Consider the following 20,917-nt stretch of genomic DNA (forward strand, 5'->3'; position numbering starts at 1 on the left):
AACACGGTCTCATTATGTAGCCCGGGTTGGCCCGGAACTCCCTGTGTAGACTAAGTGGCCTTGAACTCCAGAGCTATGCCTGTTTCTTCCTCTAAAGTGCTGGGATTAAAGGTGCGTGGTGAAGCCTCAGCTCTATATGATTGATTTATAACATTTTGCCTACAGATTATGTCACGTTAGCTAGTGAGTGAATCCCTCTAAGAACTGAAATACTTTGGGTGTGGAAATACTCTTGGGAAGCAGGAAGATCAGGGTTCCAGGTCATCCTCCATCTCATAGTGAGTAGGAAGCCAGCCTGGGCTACATAGTGAGTTCCAGGCCAGCGAGGGGTACACAGAGAGGCCCTGTCTCAAACATCATCAACAACAAAACCAACCAGTGTGTGTGTATGCAGAGCATCATAGCAAAGGCCCCTGCATACTAAGCACACCTGACCACTGAGCTGTTCTCCCAGACTCAAAGGAATCTGCAAAGGAGATAAAGATTCCAACATTCTAACATTACCTCTTTGGTTTTGTTTTGTTTTTTTGGACAGAGTTTCTCTGTGTAGCCTTGGCTGTCCTGGCTGTCTCTCTGTAGACCAGGCTGGCCTTGAACTCTTAGAGATTCACGTGCCTCTGCCTCCCAAGTGCTGGGATTAAAGGCGTGCGCCAACACACTTCACTTTTTGTAAGTGTTCCTGTGAGGATGTAGGACCCTTCCCTGGTTGAGTCATCTGCAAATTAAAATTCCCCCAAATATTTATAAGTAAATGTGCTCAGGAAAACAACAAACCTAAAATGATTGCTGTATGTTCTAGATAGTTACAGACTGTTAGCCATGTTGATGCTGGGAACTGAACAAGACGCTGTCGGATCCCAAAGAAACTCAGGGCAAATGGCTAACTGTGCTGCCTATTTAACATATGACTCTAGTTCTCCAGTACCTTTTACAGAGTCCTGGCTCTCTCAGTACTTTTCATCCCCACCCCCACGCTAAACCTCTACAACCCCTGTGCTCCCCTTCCCCAAGCTTCTGATTACTGTAGAGGCAGCTATTTCACCATGGCTTTTGTCCTCTTGGTTCTTCTCACTCTCCTGGTTCCCTTTCTTTTTTCTTATTTTTTTGGGGGGGGCTACACAGAGAATCCTTGTCTCCCTGCGCCCCCCAAAAAGACAAGGTCTCCTACTAAACATGAAGCTTCCATTTCGATAGACTGGCTAGTCAGCAAGCTCCCGGGGGCTGCCTGGTCTGGCTTGGCAATGCTGTGGGCAGAGCTGCCTGGCTTTTTACAAGGGTGCTGGGGATTTGAACTCAGGTCCTCATGGCTCTGCAGCAAGTGCTCTTATCCACTGAGCTATCTCCCCAGCTTCTGGATCTACAGTTTTAACATAGTCTTATTCATCTCCTAAACAATGTCATAATATGTTGTGCCAATATTTATATTCTGCATACACATTCTGACATAACTGTATTAAATTGTGCTGTGATTCTTGCCAAGGAAGAGAATTCCCATTCTCACACTCATCAACTTTTTTGGATGACTCTAGACATTCCATCACTAAAAACCTGACTCATAAGCATCATATTTCAATAACAGCTCCCAGTTTTTCCCCTCGTTTTCACATAGATGTGTACTTATATATCTTGGAATCGGGTTTGAGCTCAGTTTGGTTGGTATGCCTCTCACTCCCCTCATGTTTATGGGGAACATGGAACAGACATCGCCGATCTTCATGTTCCTCCTCATTCTGGCGCTGGTGAAATACTTTCCAGCCCCAAAGACCTTGCAGTGCAGACAAAACAATAGATTCCTTTGAGAGGTGACGTCACCATGGTAGGAAGATCACCCCTCCCCCTTCCCTCAGTGTGATTAGGTGGAGATGCCCTGCATAACCTCAAGCATGTGACTATTGGTCCTTACCTGGTAGCACTGTTTGGGGAGGCTTAGGAGATGTGGCCTTGCTGGAGGAGGTACATCACTGAAGCTGGGCTTTGAGAGGGTTTTTGTCTTAAAAATGTATTTTAGCTGGGTGTGGTGGCACACACCTTTAATCCCAGGACTTGGGAGGCAGAGGCAGGTGGATCACTGTGAGCTCAAGGCCACCCTGATACTACAAAGCCCCAGGACAGCCAAGACTACACAGAGAAACCCTGTCTCAAACACTAAGAAAACAAGCTGGGCGTGGTGGCGCAGGCCTTTAATCCCAGCACTCAGGAGGCAGAGGCAGGCAGATCGTTGTTAGAGGCCAGCCTGGTCTACAAAGCATGTCTAGGACAGCCAAGGCTACACAGAGAAACCCTGTCTTGAAAAACCAAAAAATAAGCCGGGTGTGGTGGCGCACGCCTGTAATCCCAGCACTTGGGAGGCAGAGGCAGGCGGATCATTGTGAGTTCGAGGCCAGCCTGGTCTACAAAGTGAGTCCAGGACAGCCAAGGCTAACACAGAGAGACTTTGTCTCAAAAAAACAAAAACAAAAACAAAACAAAACAAAAATAATAAAATAAAAGAAAAAACCCCCCCAAAAATATGCATTTTAAATTATGTGTGTTGGTCGGGCGTGGTGGTGCACGCCTGTAATCCCAGCATTCAGGAGGCAGAGGCAGGCGGATCGCTGTGAGTTCGAGGCCAGCCTGGTCTACAAAGTGAGTCCAGGACAGCCAAAGCTAACACAGAGAGATTCTGTCTCGAAAAACCAAAAAAAAAATAAATAAATATGTGTCTATGTATGTGTCTGCTCCTGAGAATGAGCAGATGTGCGAGCAGGTGCTCATGGAGGTCAGAACCTTCTAGATGTGGGTTCTCATGAAGCTGGAGTTACAGGGGTTGGGGAGCTGCTTGACGTGGGCACACGGAATCAACTGCAAGGGGAGTGCAGACTCTAACCACCGAACGACCTCTCCAGCCTGGGCTTTGAGAGTGTAAAGACCTTCGCCATGTCCAGTTTGATTTCTGCTTTCTGTTAGAATTTAACATGTGGCTGGGTGGAGTGTCGCATGCCTGTAATCCCAGCACTCTGGACGCAGGGGCAGGCAGATCTCTGTGAGTTCGAGGCCAGCCTGGTCTACAAATCAAGTCAAGGATTTAAGATGTGATCTCCTGAACTGTTCCTGCAGCCACGGCTGTCACAATTCCCTGCTGTGATGAATTCATTTTTGTTTGTTTGTTTGTCTTGTTTTTTTCCGAGACAGGGTTTCTCTGTGTAGCCTTGGCTGTCCTAGACTCCCTTTGTAGACCAGGCTAGCCTCAAACTCACAGTGATCTCCCTGCCTCTGCCTCCTGAGTGCTGGGATTAAAGGCATGAGCTACCATGCCTGGCGAAACTTGTTTTTCAAGACAGGGTTTCGCTGTGTAACAGCTCTGGCTGTCCTGGAACTCCCTCTGTAGACCAGGATCATAGAAATCCTCCTGCCTCTGCCTCTGCCTCTGCCTCCCCAGTGCTGGGATTAAAGGTGTGAGACACCAGGCCCTGGAGGGAAAAATCTGTGTGTTTTGCCTCCAGGTTTGTGTGTGTGTGTGTGTGTGTGTGTGTGTGTGTGTGTGTGTGTGTATGTGTTACACTCAGAGGCTTGGAGGGATCACTAGATCCCCAGGAACTAGAGTCCCCCAGATGGGTGTGAGCTAACATGTGGTTGCTGGGAATTTAGCTGGTGTCCTCTGGAAGAGCAGCCAGGGCTCTTAACTGCTGAGCCGTCTCTCCAGCCCCGTTTGCTTAATGTTTTGAAGGAACTTAGCTTTCTCTGAGTATAGAATTGGCATTAAATGCACATACCTACCCTTCTCACTAAAGTGGTTACTGCTGTGGGCTGTCGGCATGTTCCTATCGTCACTTCCCAAATTCTAAGCAAAAAACAAAAAGCAGGTTCAGAAGCTAAGAAACCAAACTGCCGTGACCTAGCACTCAGAGGCAGAGGCAGAGGCCAAGGCAGGCAGATCTCTGAGTTTGAGGCTAGACTGGTCTACAAAGAGAGTTCCAGGGCAGTCAGGGCTACACAGAGAGACTGTCTACAAAAACCAAAAACCAAACACCCCCCCCAAAACAAAACAAAACAAAACAAAAAACCCAAAGGATAATCTGTGACAGAGGCAGATGCACGGGTACACATGCTGCACACTGAGTGGCCTACAGAACTAGGAATACATAAATTAACAAAATTAAAATTAATTTGCTGTGAGTTCAAGGCCTGGCTGGTCTACAAAGTGAGTTCAGGACAGCCAAGACTACACAAAGAAACCTTGTCTCAAAAAATCAAAACAAACAAACAAACAAACAAAAAACCCATTAAAGTTAATTAATTTAAGGGTGGGAGAAATGGCTCAGAGGTTAAGAGCGCTGCCTCCTCTTTTAACGGTTCTGAGTTCAATTCCCAGAAACTACATGATGGCTCACAACCATGTATAATGAGATCTGGTGCCTTCTTCTGATGTACATGCAGGCAAAACACTGTGTATATATGATTAATAAATAAATATTTTAAAAAATAATTAATTTAAAATTAAAATAATGCTGGGTGTGGTGGCACACGCCTTTAGTCCCAGCACTTGGGAGGCAGAGGCAGGCAGATTGATGTGAGATTGAGGCCACCTCCCCCACCCCCCCTCACCCTCCACTGGTTTAGATGATTTCAAAGATGATCCCAGACATTACATCTCTGTAGCCTAATTAGGAACTTATTTCAGTGGTTTTTACTTTGTTGTTTTTTTCGAGACAGTGTTTCTCTGTTAGCTCTGACTTTCCTGGACTCTTGTACACCAGGCTGGCTTCGAACTCACCTGACTCTAAAGCTGTCTTTTTCCTACAGCTCTCTTGTCAAAACATTGAAACTGAGCAGGACTTAGTGACCCATGCCTTTAATCCCAGCACGCAGGGAGGCAGAGGCAGGCAGATCCCTATGAGTTATAGAGTGAGTCCAGGACAGATAGGGCTACACAGAGAAACCCTGTCTCAGAAGAAAAGAAAAAGAAAAGAAAAGGTTCAGAGCTAGCCAAGTCTGCATAGTGAGTTCTAGGCTACATCCAGAAACCCTGTCTCAAAAGCTCAGCAAACAGTCAGTTCCTCCCCATGAAGCAAAACAACACCATAAACAACCACACCATGACAAAAACAAATAAAGTGCCGGGCGTGGTGGCGCATGCCTTTAATCCCAGCACTGGGGAGGCAGAGGCAGGCGGATAGCTGTGAGTTTGAGGCCAGCCTGGTCTACAAAGCAAGTCTAGGACAGCCAAGGCCACATAGAGAAACCCTGTCTCGAAAAACCAAAAAAAAAAAAAAAAAAGCCAAACCCAAAGGAACCCCAAACCTCTCATGTCCTCTCAGCCGGCTATCAAAAAAAATCCTGACCTGGGCCAGATATGGTGGCGCATGCTTTTAATCCCAGCACTCCGGAGGGAGAGGCAGGTGGATCACTGTGCATTTGAGGCCAGCCTGTGCTTCAAAGCGAGTCCAGGATGGCCAAGGCTACACAGAGAAACCCTGTTTTGAAAACAAAACAAACAAACAAACAAACAAAATCCTGACCTGGAGAGTAGTTCCAAAACAAGAGACCTCAGTGCTTTCCTAGACCCTGGCTTAGTAATTCTCCACTTCCTCCTTAGTTTCCCAATACTATCAAACAGAGCTTTTTTTTCTTTTTTGAGACAGGAATTTCTCTGTGGTGCCTTGGCTGCCATGGACTCACTTTGTAGACTAGGCTGGTCTTGAACGAACTCACAGCCATCTACCTGTCTCTGCTTCCCCAGTGCTGGGATTAAAGGCATGGGCCACCATGCCTGGCAGCGTCTTTTTTTTCTTTTTAAATAAGATTTTTACTTATTATTTATGCAGTATTCTACCCTCATGTGCTCCTGCTTGCCAGATCTCATTACAGATGATTGTGAGCCACCATGTCATTGCTGGGAATTGAACTCTAGACCTTTGGAAGAGCGGACAGTGCTCTTAACCTCTGAGCCATCTCCCCAACGGCTTCTTATTCACTTTTTAGTTTTTCTTCAGTGAGAGAGATTGTTTAGATTTCACTTGGTGAGTGTGGTTGTGGAGGGGAGACTAGTCGGCTGAGGAAACAAAGTGACTGTTGAAAATGGTAAGAGTGGCAGCCGGAAGTGGTGTCACACGCCTTTCATCCCAGCATTTATGAGGGAGGCAGAGGCAGGCAGATCTCTCTGAGTTAGTGGCTTACAAAGCAAGTCTGGCGGATCTCTTTTGAGTCCAGGACAACCAGAATTCCAAGAGAAACACTGTCTCAATACCCAGCCACGCCCCCTAGCCCTCCCCTGCCCAAAAAAGAAAATGGTAACAATGTAGCAATGGAAACAAGGGAAGCCTTCAAGGGAGAGTCTACAACTAAATAAACAGACATGAGTAACACAATTGAAAAACAATGTTTGTTGGTAACAAAATGTCATTTTAGAAAATTAGAAGACATAAAAGCTGCCTGGGAGTATTTACAGTGTTAACAAGCACCACTTTTTTTTTTTTTAATTTAAATTTAGGGTTTCTCTTGTAGTTCCCCCCGGCTGTCCTTGTGTTACTTTGTAGACCAGGCTGGCCTCAAATTAATAGAAATCCACCTGCCTCTGGCTCCCCAGTGCTGGAGTTAAAGGCATGCTCCACCACACCTGGCCGGACAGCACCACTTTTAGACACCTTTATCAGCCAGGCATAGTACAGGAGCAAGAGCCAGTGGAGTCTCTGGAGTCACTGCCAGGTCGCCCCCTCCCACACTAGAAAATTGTCTTGCAGAGCAGGGCTTGGTGGCTCACGCCTTTAATCCCAAAACTAGAGAGGCAGAGGCAGGTAGATCGCTGTGGGTTTGAGGCTAGTCTGGACTACAAAGTGAGTTCAGGACAGCTAAGCCTACACAGGAAAACCCTGTGTTGAAAAATAAAAACAAACAAGAAAACTGTCCTGCCTCAGTAAATCAGACACCTATTTGAAAGGCCTCCCTCCCTCCCTATCTATCTAGATATCTATTTATCCATCCATCCATGTATCTATTTTTACTTGCCCCACCCCCAGACAGGGTTTCTCTGTGTAACATTTTTTCAGTTTGTTTTGTTTTGTTTTTTCAAGACAGGGTTTCTCTATGTTATCTTGGCCGTCCTGGACTCACTTTGTAGACCAGGCTAGCCTTGAACTCACAGCGATCGCCTGCCTCTGTGCCTCTGTCTCCTGAGTACTGGGATTAAAGGTGTGTGGCGTGCCCCCCCCCCCCAGTGTTATCTTGGCTGTCCTGGATTCACTTTGTAGACCAGGCTGGCCTTGAACTCACATCCATCTACCTGCCTCTGCCTCTGCTGTTTCTGCCTGGAGACTTCTGTAGGTCTTTCTTTCCTTCCTTCCTTTTCTTTCTTTCTGGTTTTTCAGGACAGGGTTTCTCTGTATAGCCCTGGTTGTCCTGGAACTTGGTCTGCAGACCAGGCTGGCCTTGTACTCACAGAGATCCTCCTGCCTCTGCCTCCCAAGTGCTGCTATTAAAGGTGTGTACCACTACTGCCTGGCAGTTTTTCTTTTATTTGGTTACAATCCCATGAATTAAGTTTCTACTGATTAGATTAAAAATAACCTTTCTCAAATCCACTCTAATTCTCTTCTCACATCAGCTTGATTAGCTCGCCCGCCCTCCCGCCCTCCCTCCCTCCCTCCCTCTCTCTGTTTTTTGAGACAGTGTTTCTCTCTGTAGCAGCCCTGGGTGTCCTAGACTTACTTTGTAGGCAGAGGTAGGTGGATTGCTGTGAGTTCGAGGCCAGCCTGGTCTACAAAAGTAGTCTAGGACAGCCAAGGCTACACAGAGAAACCCTGTCTCAAAAAACAAAACAAAACAAAACAACAAAAACAAAAACAAAAAACCCCACCAAACCCAAAGTAAATAAAAATAAATATAAAAACAAAACAAAACAAATAGGAGTACTACTTCATCTCTCCTTGATCAGGTTATTTTTAGGTTTTAGGAACTTCTTTGGATTGATATTATGGTATACATAGGTTTGGCTATATGAGTGAGAGGAATCCCAACAGTTTGCTGTGCAGTTCTGGCTGTCCCTGGAACACATTCTGTAGACCAGACTGGCCTCAAACTCAGAGATTCACTTGCCTCTGCCTCTGGACTACTGGTATGAAAGTCATGTGCCACCATGCTCAATTCATGATTTCATATTTTAAAACAGGAACGCTGATGTCTACTATGATTACTATGTCATGGCCTGGCAGTTGTATTTATTTATTTATTATAATTTGGAAGTTTTAAGTTAGGTAAAGAATACAAATGTCTCAGGAGAGCATATGTCACCCTGGTAAACATTTGATAACAGGCCACTCTCGTGAGTCAGCTGGAGGCTATGATCTGATAGAGTTATTTTTGGGCTGGGTGCTGTCTTAGGGTCTTTGAAAGTAATTTCTTTAAGGAGACCAGAGATGTGTGATGTCTCCTCAGCTGGGATTGTCTCACTTGATTCAGTATAGGCCTGAAGACTAATATCTCCTAACTACGGCAAAACCAGCCATATGAAGGCTGGATGTGAGTTAGAGGCCAGCCTGATCTACAAAGCAAATGTAAGACAGCCAAGGCTACACAGAGAAACCCTGTCTTGGACCCCCTTCCCCCCCTTAAAAAAAAAAGGGAAAAAAAAAAGAATATCACAAAATGAATCAGGAAAGCTTAAGTTGAAACTAAGGAACTAAGCCAGACAGTGGTGGAGCACTCCTTTAATCCCAGCAGAGAAGGCAGAGACAAGCAGATCTTTATAAGTTTGAGGACAGCCTGGTTTACAGATCAAATTCCAGGATAGACAGGACTACACAGAGAAACCTGTCACATTAAAACAAAACAAAACAAAACAAAACAAGGGCCGGGGTGGTGGAGGCTGAGGCAGGCGGATCTCTGTGAGTTCGAGGCCAGCCTGGTCTACAAAGTGAAGTCCAGGACATCCAGGAATACAGAGAAACCTTGCCTCGGAAAAAAACAAAAAACAAAAAACAAAAAACAAAACAAAACAAAAAACCCAACCCAACCCAACCCAAACACACCCCAAATCAGCTGGGCGTGGTGGCGCACACCTTTAACCCCAGCACTGGGGATGCTATCTCTATGAGTTTGAGGCCAGCCTGGTCTATAGAGTGAATCCAGGATAGCCATGGCTATACAGAGAAACCCTATGTCGAAAAAACCAAAAACCAAGACTAGCCAACCAACCAACCAAAAAACAAAACAAAACAAAACAAAACAAAAATCACCCAACTAACCCACCAAAAAAAAACCAACTACTAACCCACCAAACAAAAAACCAAACATGTGAGTGCTTGCAAACCCCTTTGGCTTCCTGTTCTCAGTTTAATTTGCTCTGCCATCTCGATATTTCTTATGACCCTTTGATAAAGGGTCCTGGCATTGTTACTGTGTTGCAGAGCTTGCAAATCAGGTTGAGGTCCTATCCTCCATCAGGAAGGCCCTTCTGTTAAGGAGCTCTAGCTCTTCCCTTTTGTACGTTATAATGGGGAAATGGAGGCAGGAAAAGGCGATAATACCAGGAGCCAGAAGTCTGGACGGGGTTCGAACCCAGACTCGGGGCCGGGCTGTGCCAAGGCCCATGCGCAGCCCTAGGTCCGCTCCCCCCCCCTCCCCCCGCCCCCGGAGTCCCCACTACGGCCGATAGAGCACTCCGTGCACTCCGCGCGCGCTCCGGCGCCTTCCACCCGGCTCCCTACGCGGCGGCGGCGGCGGCGGCGCGCGCTCGCCCCCAGCGGGCGGGCGGGCGGGCACAGCGGTTGTGTGTGTGGCCTGCGAGTCTCTCCCGAGTTCACGCAGGCCCTGCGGTTGGCATGGCAACCGGGCAACCTGTTTCCAGAGCCGCCCGCCCGCTCCGCCCGCTCCGCCCGCCCCGCTCCGCACACGCCGCTGCCGCCACCGCCGGAGCCGGGGCCGGCGCCGCTCCCATGATGCACCGCGCGCCAGCCCCAGTTCCCCAGTGGGCCGCCATGTTGTCGGAGTGAAAGGTAAGGGGGAGCGAGAGCGCCGGCGAGCGAAGATCGGGGGGCCGGAATCCATCTTCATCCTACCGCTCCGCCCGTGAGTATCCGCGCCCGGGTGACCCCAAACGGTACCCCGAACCCCCAGCGAGACGATGCGCTCCTCGTATTGGCGTTTGGCAGCGGTTGGCGGGGCGAGAAAGGGCTTAAGAGACGCCGCCGGGCCTGGCGGAGGCTCCGCGCTCGCTCCGCTCGTACGTGTTTGGGAGGCGGCAGCGAGGCCCTATTGTTATCCGCGAGGAAGGGGGTGGGGAGCCGGGCCGCGGCCCCGCTGCTGGCGGCGGCTCCGTGCCTCGGTTCGGCCCTGTTTTGGGGGAGTCCCTAGAGGTTAGTGTTGGCCGTTCTGCTCGGCTTATTATTATTTTTTGGATTTATTTATTTATTTGTTTGTTTTCGGATGGGTTGGCGAAGCCCCCGGGTCCCCACTCTCTCCCGTAGCCGTGGGAGTGGAAATTCGGTGCTACCGCGGGTTCCTTGGACTTCTCGGGCTTCCGTGGCGGCGGCAGTGGCGGCGGCGGCGGTGGCGGCGCCGAGGGAGGAACAATAACATCGCTGTAGAAGGCGGTGGGCCCTTGTTCCTTCACGGGCGAGCCCCCACGGTGGTGGGGAGTGGGCGATCGTGCGAGCCTTCAGTGTTGGAAGGGTCGGCCATCAGGAAGTTTTTCAGATCGCTTTGTACGCCCCTGGGTCTCTTGTGGCCTTTTGTTTTCCGTGAGAGAGCTTGTATTTTTATTTATTTAATTAATTTAATTTAATTTTGATTTTTTTAAAATTTTTTAATTTTTGGAGAGTGTTCTTCCTCTCTGAGCCTCCCGGTGTTGGTGTGCTCTTCACTCCAAGGTGGCTTTCAGTAGGTAATAGGAAAAATATGTAGATACCTGCCTGTACTCAACGCTACAGTTTCGGTCCTCACAAACGTGGTTGGTAAACATGGGTCATTTTGTTTAACTCGTCGGTACCACCCCCACGTCAAGTGAGGAGCACTCCTGTAACTTTTGTCCGGTGTGCTCCCCCCCCTCCCCGACAGCCCCCTCCCCCATGGAAGAGCTCCTACACAGATGACCAGGGAAGGCATTATCCTCACCATAACTTTGAAGGATTGTTCCGGTTTCATTGTGCAAATTACGATAACGCTTCGTTACACTTGATCATTTTTGCTCACCCCATTAATTACTGGGATTATTAAAATGATTTATGAGGCCCTTTTGGACGTTCTGGTTTTACAAGCCAGTTATTTCTGCAAGATAGGGTAGTAGCTTCAGCTTTGTGTTTTGGTGCAAAAGTTACTAACGTGGTCCCTGCGCCAAGATAAGCGGCTTCCTTTGAGGTTTTAGTAAACAAAGTGCACATTTTGACCCTGCGCAGATTGTAACTTTGTAAAAACGCTCGGGGCTTCGGGTTCTTTATCTGGTCTTTTGGAAATGCTGAGTTCTGAACTTTGAGTTAGTATTTTGCCTTTTCACGCCTGAACTCATCTTGTCGAATGCCACAGCGTTTTGAAGTTGGGATTTGTTTAGTTTAGGACTGTGAGGAACCTACTTTCAAATAAACTTACGTCCACAGAAGGTTTGTTCAGTGTAGTAAAGATTAACTTTTTTAAAAAAAGATTTGTTATGTATACGGTGCTCTGCCTATATAAGAGGGCATCCTATCACATTACAAATGGTTGTGAGCCACCATGTGGTTGCTGGGAATTGAACTCAGGACCTCTGGAAGAGCAGTCAGTGCTCTTAACCTCTGAGCCATCTCTCTAGCCCCAAGATTAACATTTTTTTTAAACCTTTAAATCTTAATAAAAGGAGATCGAGTAAACTGTGTTCCTTTGTTTAAAGAAAACTCTTTATTAGTGATATTAAAAGAAAGTAAGCTTGATCTTTATGCAGTTGGAAAGCTGTGAGCAGTACCCAGGCTTGGTACTTCATTGGATTCCCTAAAACACTTTTTAAATAACATGCCATTTAAAAAAAAAGTCACATTTCAAATACTGCATATAGCTTTATCGTTGTGTTTTCTGGTACTTAGGTAACTGGGTATTGATTGTCATTGCCAAGATGTTACACAATTTTTTCAGACACATGTTAGTGTTTAGGTGTTTGCTCACTTTTAAGTTGTCCCGCTTGCCAGGTTTTCTCTCTTGTTTGAGAAACTGCCTTGTCTTGTTAGGTAAAGCAGGAAGTCTCAGGCCTCCAGATAGCCTTACAAAGGGCAATTGTTTTGCTTTAATATTTTTGGAAGTGTCCCCCTCCTCAGTTTTGTTTTGTTTTTTTGTTTTTTTGTTTTTAAAAGACTGATGGTGTTTTCAGGGACAAACTTGATCTTGAGTGCTGGGATTAAAGGTGTGAGCCATCACCACCTAGCTAAGTTTGCTTGCCCGCCCGTGTCTCTCTCTCTCTCTCTCTCTCTCTCTCTCTCTCTCTCTCTCTCTCTCTCTGTCTCTGTTTTTGGAGACAGGGTTCTGTGTGTAGCCCTGGCTATCCTGGACTCACTTTGTAGACCAGGCTGGCCTCAAACTCACATTGATCCACCTGCCTCTGCCTCCCGAGTGCTGGGATTAAAGGCGTACATCACCATGCCCAGCTCTAGTGCTTATTCTGAATATGGAAATTCATTTTAGGAAACTTTTGGCAAGTGTGTCTTATGTTAGAAAATACTGCTTTTATTATTTTATGAGTGTCTTGGTGATTGGGGCCCTGTTGCCTTGAGTGGTGCAGGTAAATAAACTTGTGCTCTCTTCAGAATAGTGGTTTGAAATGTAGTAAATCTTTATACTTTTTATCTTACTTTGTTAGAAGGTTTCCAACAAACTAAATGATAGAGGAAGCTGCCTGAGAGAGATTGCTACTTTTGTTGCAAAACTTGAGTTTTGTATTTTTTGGCCTAAAGTATCAGATGCAGATTTTCTTGTAGCAGAAAGTATACAATGCAGTACCAGGGTAATGAGGATTTTAGAGAATCGAGTGAGAGAAGGCTTTAGGCTGGGATGCACTTTGCAAAGGCTGACGATGAAACAGCTATGGTTTTCTGGCTTTGTACTTGAGCCTAGACAGCATTTTATTCCTGAGTGTCTAGAAGGCTAAAACTATTCCAGTATAAAGTTCAGTTGATGAGTTTTAATGGGGGGATGGGGGGAAGGGCCAGAGGGGAGGATATTTAAATTGTTATTTACACCAGCCATTTCCAAAACAGAAGTTTGGTTTTGTCTTCTGAGAGAATTTTACTGTCTTCCAAGTTGGCCTTAAATTCACAGTGTAACTCAAGCTAGCTGCAAACTATTCTGCTTTAGTTTCCCAGAATGCTGGGATTAAAAATTAGGTTTTGGGTCTGGGTGTGGTGGCACAGCCCTGGGCAGTGGCAGGCCGATCTGGCCAGCCTGGTCTACAGAGTGAGTCCAGGACAATCAAGGCAAAATAGAGAAACTCTGTCTCAAAACAAAACAAAACAAAGTTAGGTTTTGAACAGATTTCAGAGTCCATTGTGACATTTTACTTCTAGTTTCAAAACATGGATTATTTGTGAGAAGCTAGAATGACTTTTCCAGGCGGGTACTTACCTAATTGGAGAATATGGTTGGAGGCTGCAGAGGATAGCCTTTGCAGAGGCTTGGTACCCATCATTCCTGACTCCAGTTTTAGAGGCTATGATGCCCTCTTCTGGCCTTTTCAGACACTGCGTGTATAGAGTACATAGAGTACATACATATACATGCAGCAAACAAAAGATGAACTATTAAAGAAAAGAGAGAAAACAGGTTTCTTTGTTTTGAACAGTGTTGATAATGTTGGAAGTTACTGTAGTGATTGCAGACAGATGTGCCCTAATTGGTAGCCAGTTTACCTTGTGTATACAAATGTAATTATTGGGTGTTGAGGAACTTCAGCAGCAATGGTTCCTAGTAACATTGGATTTTTGTTGTTGTTGGATTTCCAGAGGAGTTTAACCTACTACAGATGCTGGCAGGGGTGGTGGCCTATATCTTTAATCTCAGAATGCTGACAGGCAGATCCAGTGAGGTCAAGGCCAGCCTGGTCTACATAGCAAGTTGTAGACCAGCCAAGGCTGCATGGTGAGACCCTGTCTCAACAAAACAAAACAACAAAATAACCCCCAAGACAAATGGAAAAGCTAGTAAAGATACTGTTGCTAGGATTGTAGAAGGAACCAGGGCTGTTTTTAGACCAACTTGGTCTCTGTTCCTTCCCAGCTGGATGGCCTTGGGGCCTCCTAACTTCTGTAATGCTTCACTTATAAAAGCAGGGCTAGAAATGCTTCCCTTTCAGTGTTAGGGTGAGATAGTGTCTGCCATGCATTTGCTACCCTAGTCCTGTGGTCAGACAGACCTCTGGTTTTTACAGTGAGGTTTAGTACCAGCAAAAAGTGAGTTGGGGTTTTCTTGTCCTGTTTCTAAGAATTGATCAATAACGAACATGCTAGCATTGTATTGTATTTGTAAGTTATTGGCAAAAGTGTATTATAAAAACAATGCCGATGTTGGTTTTTGTCCCACAGACGTGTTAGTTTTTTCTTTTTCTTTCTTTCTTTTTTTTTTTTCTCTGTTTTTTGGGGGACAGGGTTTCTCTACGTAGCCTTGGCTGTCTTGTACTCACTTTGTAGACCATGCTGGCTTTGAACTCACAGTGATCTGCTTGCTTCTGCCACTAGAGTGCTGGGATTAAAGGCATGTGCTATCATGCCTGGCATGTTAGATATTTAAAGAGACTTTTATTTATTTATTTTTGGTTTTTTGAGACAGGGTTTCTGTGTAGTCCTGGCTGTTCTGGACTTGCTTTGTAGACCAGGCTGGCCTCGGACACATAGCAATCTGCCTGCCTCTGCCTCTTGAGTGCTGGCATTACCAGCATGTGCCACCATACCCAGTTTACAGAATCTAAGCTATAGGGTTTTGTTTGGTTATTGATGTGTTTGTTATAGCCATAAATTTTTTCAAAGTATATTGAGTCGGCTTGGTGTTGGGGTGGGGGTGTTGGGGGTGGTTGTCCAGAGGATTGAACTGGTGGTGGTAATGGGAGGGTGGTGGTTGGAATCCAGGGGATTGAATTTAGGGGCCTGTTCAGGCAACGCAAGTACTATACTGCTCTATTGAGCTACGTCCAGTCTATAAACTTAATGATGCTTTCAAAAGTTCCTGGTCACACTCCTGTTGATACATGTCTGTAATCCCAGCTTCCAGGAGGTTGGAAGTAGGCTACCTATTAATTTCAAAGCCAGCCTGGTTTACATGAAATTTTATCTTTAAAAAAAAAAAAAAAGAGTATTTAGAGATGAGTACAGAACCGGGCTTGGTGGCGTACGCCTTTAATCCCAGCACTCGGGAGGTAGAGGCAGGTGGATTGTTGTGAGTTTGAGGCCACCCTGGTCTACAAAGTGAGTCCAGGACAGCCAAGCTAACACAAAGAGACCGTGTCTTGAAAAACCAAAACCAAAACCAAAACCAAAACAAACAAGCAAACAAAAAAGACAAGTACAGTTGTTTGACTTAAGGAGAAAATAAGTTGAGTAGGGAAGCTATTGATTAAATTCTGATTCCATATTGCTGTTCAGTTTATTTATTTATTTTTTGTGTGGCCCTACTGCTCAAACCTAGGAGCTCTTTGTTACTGAGCCCCATTCTTTCTATCATTACTGTTACGTGAAGCTCTCATCACAGCAGTGGGCCCTCATCCCAGCGCTTGTTAGAGTCCTTGCTGCTTTCCATTTTAATTTCTGTCCACATAGGCCCAGCAGCTTCAAAGGAGGTTCAGTTCAGGAAACTTGCAAGACACTTGACTTCTTGGTAGAGACAGTTATGCATGATTGTGTTGCAGAAGAGGGAATTATTTATCACTTTGTACTGGAGTCTATGGAGTTTTTTTTTTAATGCGAGCATTAAAATCTGTTAACTGTTTGTTCTTAGGTGTTGGTGGAATGAGCGTTGCATGTGTCCTGAAGAGAAAAGCAGTGCTTTGGCAGGACTCTTTCAGCCCCCACCTGAAACATCACCCTCAAGAACCAGCTAATCCCAACATGCCTGTTGTTTTGACATCTGGAACAGGGTCGCAACAGCCACAGCCAGCTGCAAACCAGGCTCTTGCTGCTGGGACACACTCCAGCCCTGTCCCAGGAGCTATAGGAGTTGCAGGCCGTTCCCAGGACGACGCTATGGTGGACTACTTCTTTCAGAGGCAGCATGGTGAGCAGCTTGGGGGAGGAGGAAGTGGTGGAGGCGGCTATAATACTAGCAAACACCGATGGCCTACTGGGGATAACATTCATGCAGAACACCAGGTAAAAAAAATTCCCTATTTCAGCTTTGAAACTCTTCTAATCACTGTCTGCTTAGGATGTCTGCTTTCAGGGACTGTCTTGAAACTCTTTGATTGCTTATTTAGTTTGTTGTTACCAAGACTCATTTGTTTTAAACAATGATTGGTCATTGCAATTGTCACTGGCTTATTTACCATTCTGGTGTTATATAGTAGATTCACTAAAGAAATCTCAAGACTGTCTTAATGTTCACAATGCATTTCTAGGAATATCATTAAAAGAATATCTAACTTTTCCCACCATTGATGTGCTTTTAAGAATTGTTTGGGTTTACAGCACAATGTAGAGCAAAGGTTTTTCTGTTCTTTAGTGACTTCTATCTTTAAGATCCTGTTGTTTGGAAACAATGTGAGAATGTTTTAATGCCCTGGAAGAACTAAACTTGACAGATGTTGCAAATTGAAAATTATAGGAACTACTGAAATAAATAGATGCTACAGTTGAAAGTGGGGAAATTAAGAAATCCGTTGCTCATGAAATGTGTTTGAAGTGGAATTGATCAGTGCTAGTGTGAGGGCCTTTTAGGTTTTAACCATCTTCTTCCTCCTGTTCTAAGAACTTTTGTTTTATTTTTTTATTTATTTTATTATATGAGTGCTCTATCTGCATGTTCACCTGTCCACCGGAAGAAGGTATGAGAAGGTATAGATGGTTGGGAGCCACCATGTGGTTGCTGGGAATTGAACTCTGGACCTCTGGAAGAGCAGCCAGTGCTCTTAACCACTGAGCCATCTCTCCAGCCCTGTTTGTTTTATTTTTTGAGACAGGTTTTCTTTGTGTAGCCCTGGCTGTCCTGGAGCTCCTGTTCTGTAGACTAGGCTGCCCTCTGGAATGCTGGGATTATTAAAGGCCTGTGCCACCACACCCAGTGAAATTCATTAATTTTAACTTTTTAATTTTTTGTTCTTTTGAGAGATCAGGTCTCATATAGACCAGGCTGGCCTTGAACCCACAAAGGTTGGCCTGCCTTTGTCTCCTGAGTACTGAGATTAAAGACTTGAGGTCCATCCTGAGTTAATTTAACATTTTTAATCTATTTTACTGAGAAGAGTTTAGCCTGCTCTGTTTCCTGAGGATTAGACTTAATCAGCTACTCTTGGCCATTGGGTGTAAGTGTTATTTGCAAAGACTCATTTGATATTGCCAGTCCAGTGCTTATAGCAAAAGGAACTGACATCTTTCCTTGAGTTTCTATTTTTTTTTCTGCTGTTTCAAAAACAATAGCAGGCATACTTGCAAGTCTGAATTTTCAGTTAGATGTTTCTTGAACTCTCCAGAAAGCACAGTAGTCATGGTTTTCTGTTATTTTCTGTGTGTATACATGTATGGTATATTTGTTTAGTGTGTGTATGTGTTTGAGATATGCTTGCCTGAGAGCCAGAGGAGGACATCAGGTATATTCAACACATACTTCTCTGTGTAACAGCCCTGACTAGCTTGGAGCTCTTGCTGTAGACCAGGCTAGCCTCAAACTTGCAGAGATCTTTCCTCTGCCTCCTGAGTGCACTTATGTTTTGAGACTGATAAACATGGAGTTGGTTGGCCATTTTGGCTAGACTGGCTGGTATTGAGGCCTTGGGGTTCCTATGGCTTGCTTTCCCAGCAATGCTGGGGCTAAATACATGCCTTTACACTCAGCTTTTACGTCAGTGCTAGAGATTTCAAGGCTTCAAGGTTTTTTGACAAACACTTCATCCAAAGAGCCATCTCTTCAGCTCCTAATTCTTCCATTTTCTAAAAAAATTTTTTATGAGGAGAGATGGCTTAGAGGTTAAGAGCATTGACTGCTTTTCCAAAGGTCCTGAGTTCATTTCCCAGCAACCACATGGTGGCTCACAGTCATCTATAATGAGATCTGGTTCTCTCTTCTGGCTTGCAGGCAGAATACTGTATACATAATAAATAAATCTTAAACATTTTAAAATTACATTTTATTTATTTATGTCTTGGGTACATGTGTGTACAGTGAACATGTACAGGTCACAGGACAGAGAAGCCCTGTCTCGAAAACCAAAAAGAAAAGCAACAAAAACCAAAAAGAAAACTTGGGAAGAAATTTATTGATTTCTTTATCCCCTAACCTTTTGGCCTTTCAATAAGGTTGTAGAAATAGAACATGGTAGAGGAGAGGCCTTGAATCCCAGGCTAAGATGTCATATTGTTAATGTGGAATGGCTTGTAGGAGTGTTTTGCCTGCATGCATGTATGTGCACAGTGTGCATGCCTGGTGGCCATGGAGGTCAGAAGAGGATATTGGAGGACCTGGAACTGGACTATAGGGCTGCTGGGAACTGAGCTTGGGTCCTCTGGGAGGAAAAAGTACTCTTAACCACTGAACCATCTCTCCAGCCCCAAACCCCAAACTTTCTGTTCCTCTCGTTTTTTTATTTTTTATTTTTTCCCCTCAGACAGGGTTCTGTGTAGCCTTGGCTGTCCTGGACTTGCTTTGTAGACCAGGCTGGCCTTGAACTCACAGGGATCTGCCTGCCTCTGCATTCTGAGTACTGGGATTAAAGGCGTGCACCACCAGGCCCAGCTTTTGCTTCTTTTTTTGGGGGGGGGGGAGGGGGAGACAAGGTTTTTCTCTCTCTCTCTCTCTCTCTCTTGGAGACAGGGTTTCTCTGTGTAGCCTTGGCTGTCCTGGACTTGCTTTGTAGACAAGGCTGGCCTTGAACTCACAGCGATGTGCCTGCCTCTGCCTCCCAAGTGCTGGGATTACAGGTGTGCGCCACCACGCCTGGCTGCTTTTTTTTTTCCCATCAGTGTCTAGTAAAATGCTCCAGGCTGGCCTTGGGCTCTTCGGACTGTCAATTCTTGTGCCTCTGAGTGGTGGGATTCCAGGTGTGCAGCATTGTAAGCTTGTTCTTGATAACAGCTTGAACACATACACGTGAGGTGTAAGTATGAGAGACTGAGGTGTCTCAGTGGTAGAAGCTTGGTTAACATGCCTAAAGACTGGAGTTGAGCACCAACACTGACAGAAACCACAGAAAAAGACAGGGAACTGAGATGCTCAGCATTGTGGATTGAATTACAAATGTTGGGTTCCTAACTAAAATGAAGTAACAGGACAGGTTAGTTTGGGAGATAGGTTGTTAAATTTGGTAGTGTACCTGTTGACTTCAGGTAAAGATGGGATGCAGTAGGCAGGCGCTAGATGGAGAGCGGTGTCACGCTAGGGTAACTTGGTTTGGCTGGCACCTTGGAAAAGGCAAAGGAAAAAAAAAAGGCTGGCTGACTTGTCCAAACATATTTTTAGAGGCCATAACCTTTACTTTTAAAATCTGTTATTGGGCTGGAGAGATGGCTCAGAGGTTAATAGCACTGGTTGGTCTTCCAGAGGTCCTGAGTTCAGTTCCCAGCAACCACATGGTGGCTCACAGCCATCTATAATGAGATCTGATGCCATCTCCCGGCCTGCAGGCACATATGCAGGCAGAACACTGCATACATAGATAGATAATAAATAAATAAATAAATAAATAAATAAATAAATAAATAAATAAATATCTGTTTTCACCAGGCAAGGTGGTGCACACCTGTAATCCCAGCACTTGGGAGGCAGAGGCAGGTAGATCACTGTGAGTTCGAGGCCAGCCTGGGTTACAAATGGAATCCAGGACAGCCAGGGCTAACGCAGAAAACCTGTCTTAAAAAACTAAAACTAAAGCCGGGCGTGGTGGCGCACGCCTTTAATCCTAGCACTCGGGAGGCAGAGGCAGGCAGATCGCTGTGAGTTCGAGCCCAGCCTGGTCTACAAAGTGAGTCCAGGACAGCCAAGGCTACACAGAGAGACCCTGTCTCGAAAAAACCAAAAAGAAAAAAAACCAAAAAAAGAAACAAACAAACAAACAAAAACTAAAACTAAAATAAAATTAAAATCTGTTAAAGACCTGTAACATCTTAGACTGGCTTTCCTTCTCACAGGCTGGTGCATAAAAGCTGAAAGAGAGTCAAACTCTCTCTTTTTTTTTTTTGGTTTTTTCGAGACAGGGTTTCTCTGTGTAGTCTTGGCTGTCCTAGACTCGCTTTGTAGTCCAGGCTGGCTTTGAACTCACAGCGATCCGCCTATCTCTGCTTCCCGAGTGCTGGGATTAAAGGCGTGCGCCACCACGCCCGGCCTGAGTCAAACTCTCTTAATGATTTTTTCAAAGTGAGCAAATTAGACTCTGAACCAGTTGATGGCACATCTCTGAGATCTAAGATCTGCTTGTGCAAGTCAACAGATGTTTCTTGAAGGATTACTCTGCCCATCTGAGCCCTATTATGAGGAACACATCTGATTTACTGTGCAGTTTTATGCAGTTTGGTTAGCAAAATAGTCACAAATCTGTGGCAAACCTCTTTTCCACCCAGGGCCCTAAACCAAAGGTTGGCTTGGATTTAGCAGTCATTATCACATTGTAGTGGGGGCACCCAAGTAATGCACAGCAGTAGAGAATGCTGGGTGGCTGGCTGGTAACATAGTTATGGAGTATTACCTACACAGCAGTTACAGTGTGCTGTAATGTCTGCACCTCTTCTCCCCACCCCCCAATAGGTTTTCTCTGTTACACAGAACCCTGGCTGTCCTGGACTCTCTTTTGAAGATTAGG

General features: G+C 45.4%; 1 protein-coding gene across 21 annotated transcripts in view; it reads left to right on the forward strand.

The window, feature by feature from the left end:
* Positions 1 to 9,868: 9,868 nt before the first annotated feature.
* Positions 9,869 to 20,917, forward strand: part of PUM1 (pumilio RNA binding family member 1) — a 111,294-nt gene continuing 100,245 nt past the window's right edge. For 4 of the 21 annotated variants that reach the window (XM_084787663.1, XM_084787656.1, XM_084787654.1 and 1 more), the window contains exons 1-2: positions 9,871 to 10,041; positions 15,913 to 16,283. In XM_084787663.1, the coding sequence (XP_084643789.1) occupies positions 15,924 to 16,283 (360 nt within the window). In that variant the 5' untranslated portion in view covers positions 9,871 to 10,041; positions 15,913 to 15,923. Of the gene's footprint in view, positions 10,042 to 15,912; positions 16,284 to 20,917 lie in introns of those variants that run through there. The other 17 variants (XM_084787645.1, XM_084787659.1, XM_084787648.1 and 14 more) reach the window with 9 other exon arrangements.

The sequence above is a fragment of the Acomys minous genome, assembly GCF_964271855.1.
Source record: "Acomys minous genome assembly, chromosome: 6".
NCBI classification, from domain to species: domain Eukaryota; kingdom Metazoa; phylum Chordata; class Mammalia; order Rodentia; family Muridae; genus Acomys; species Acomys minous.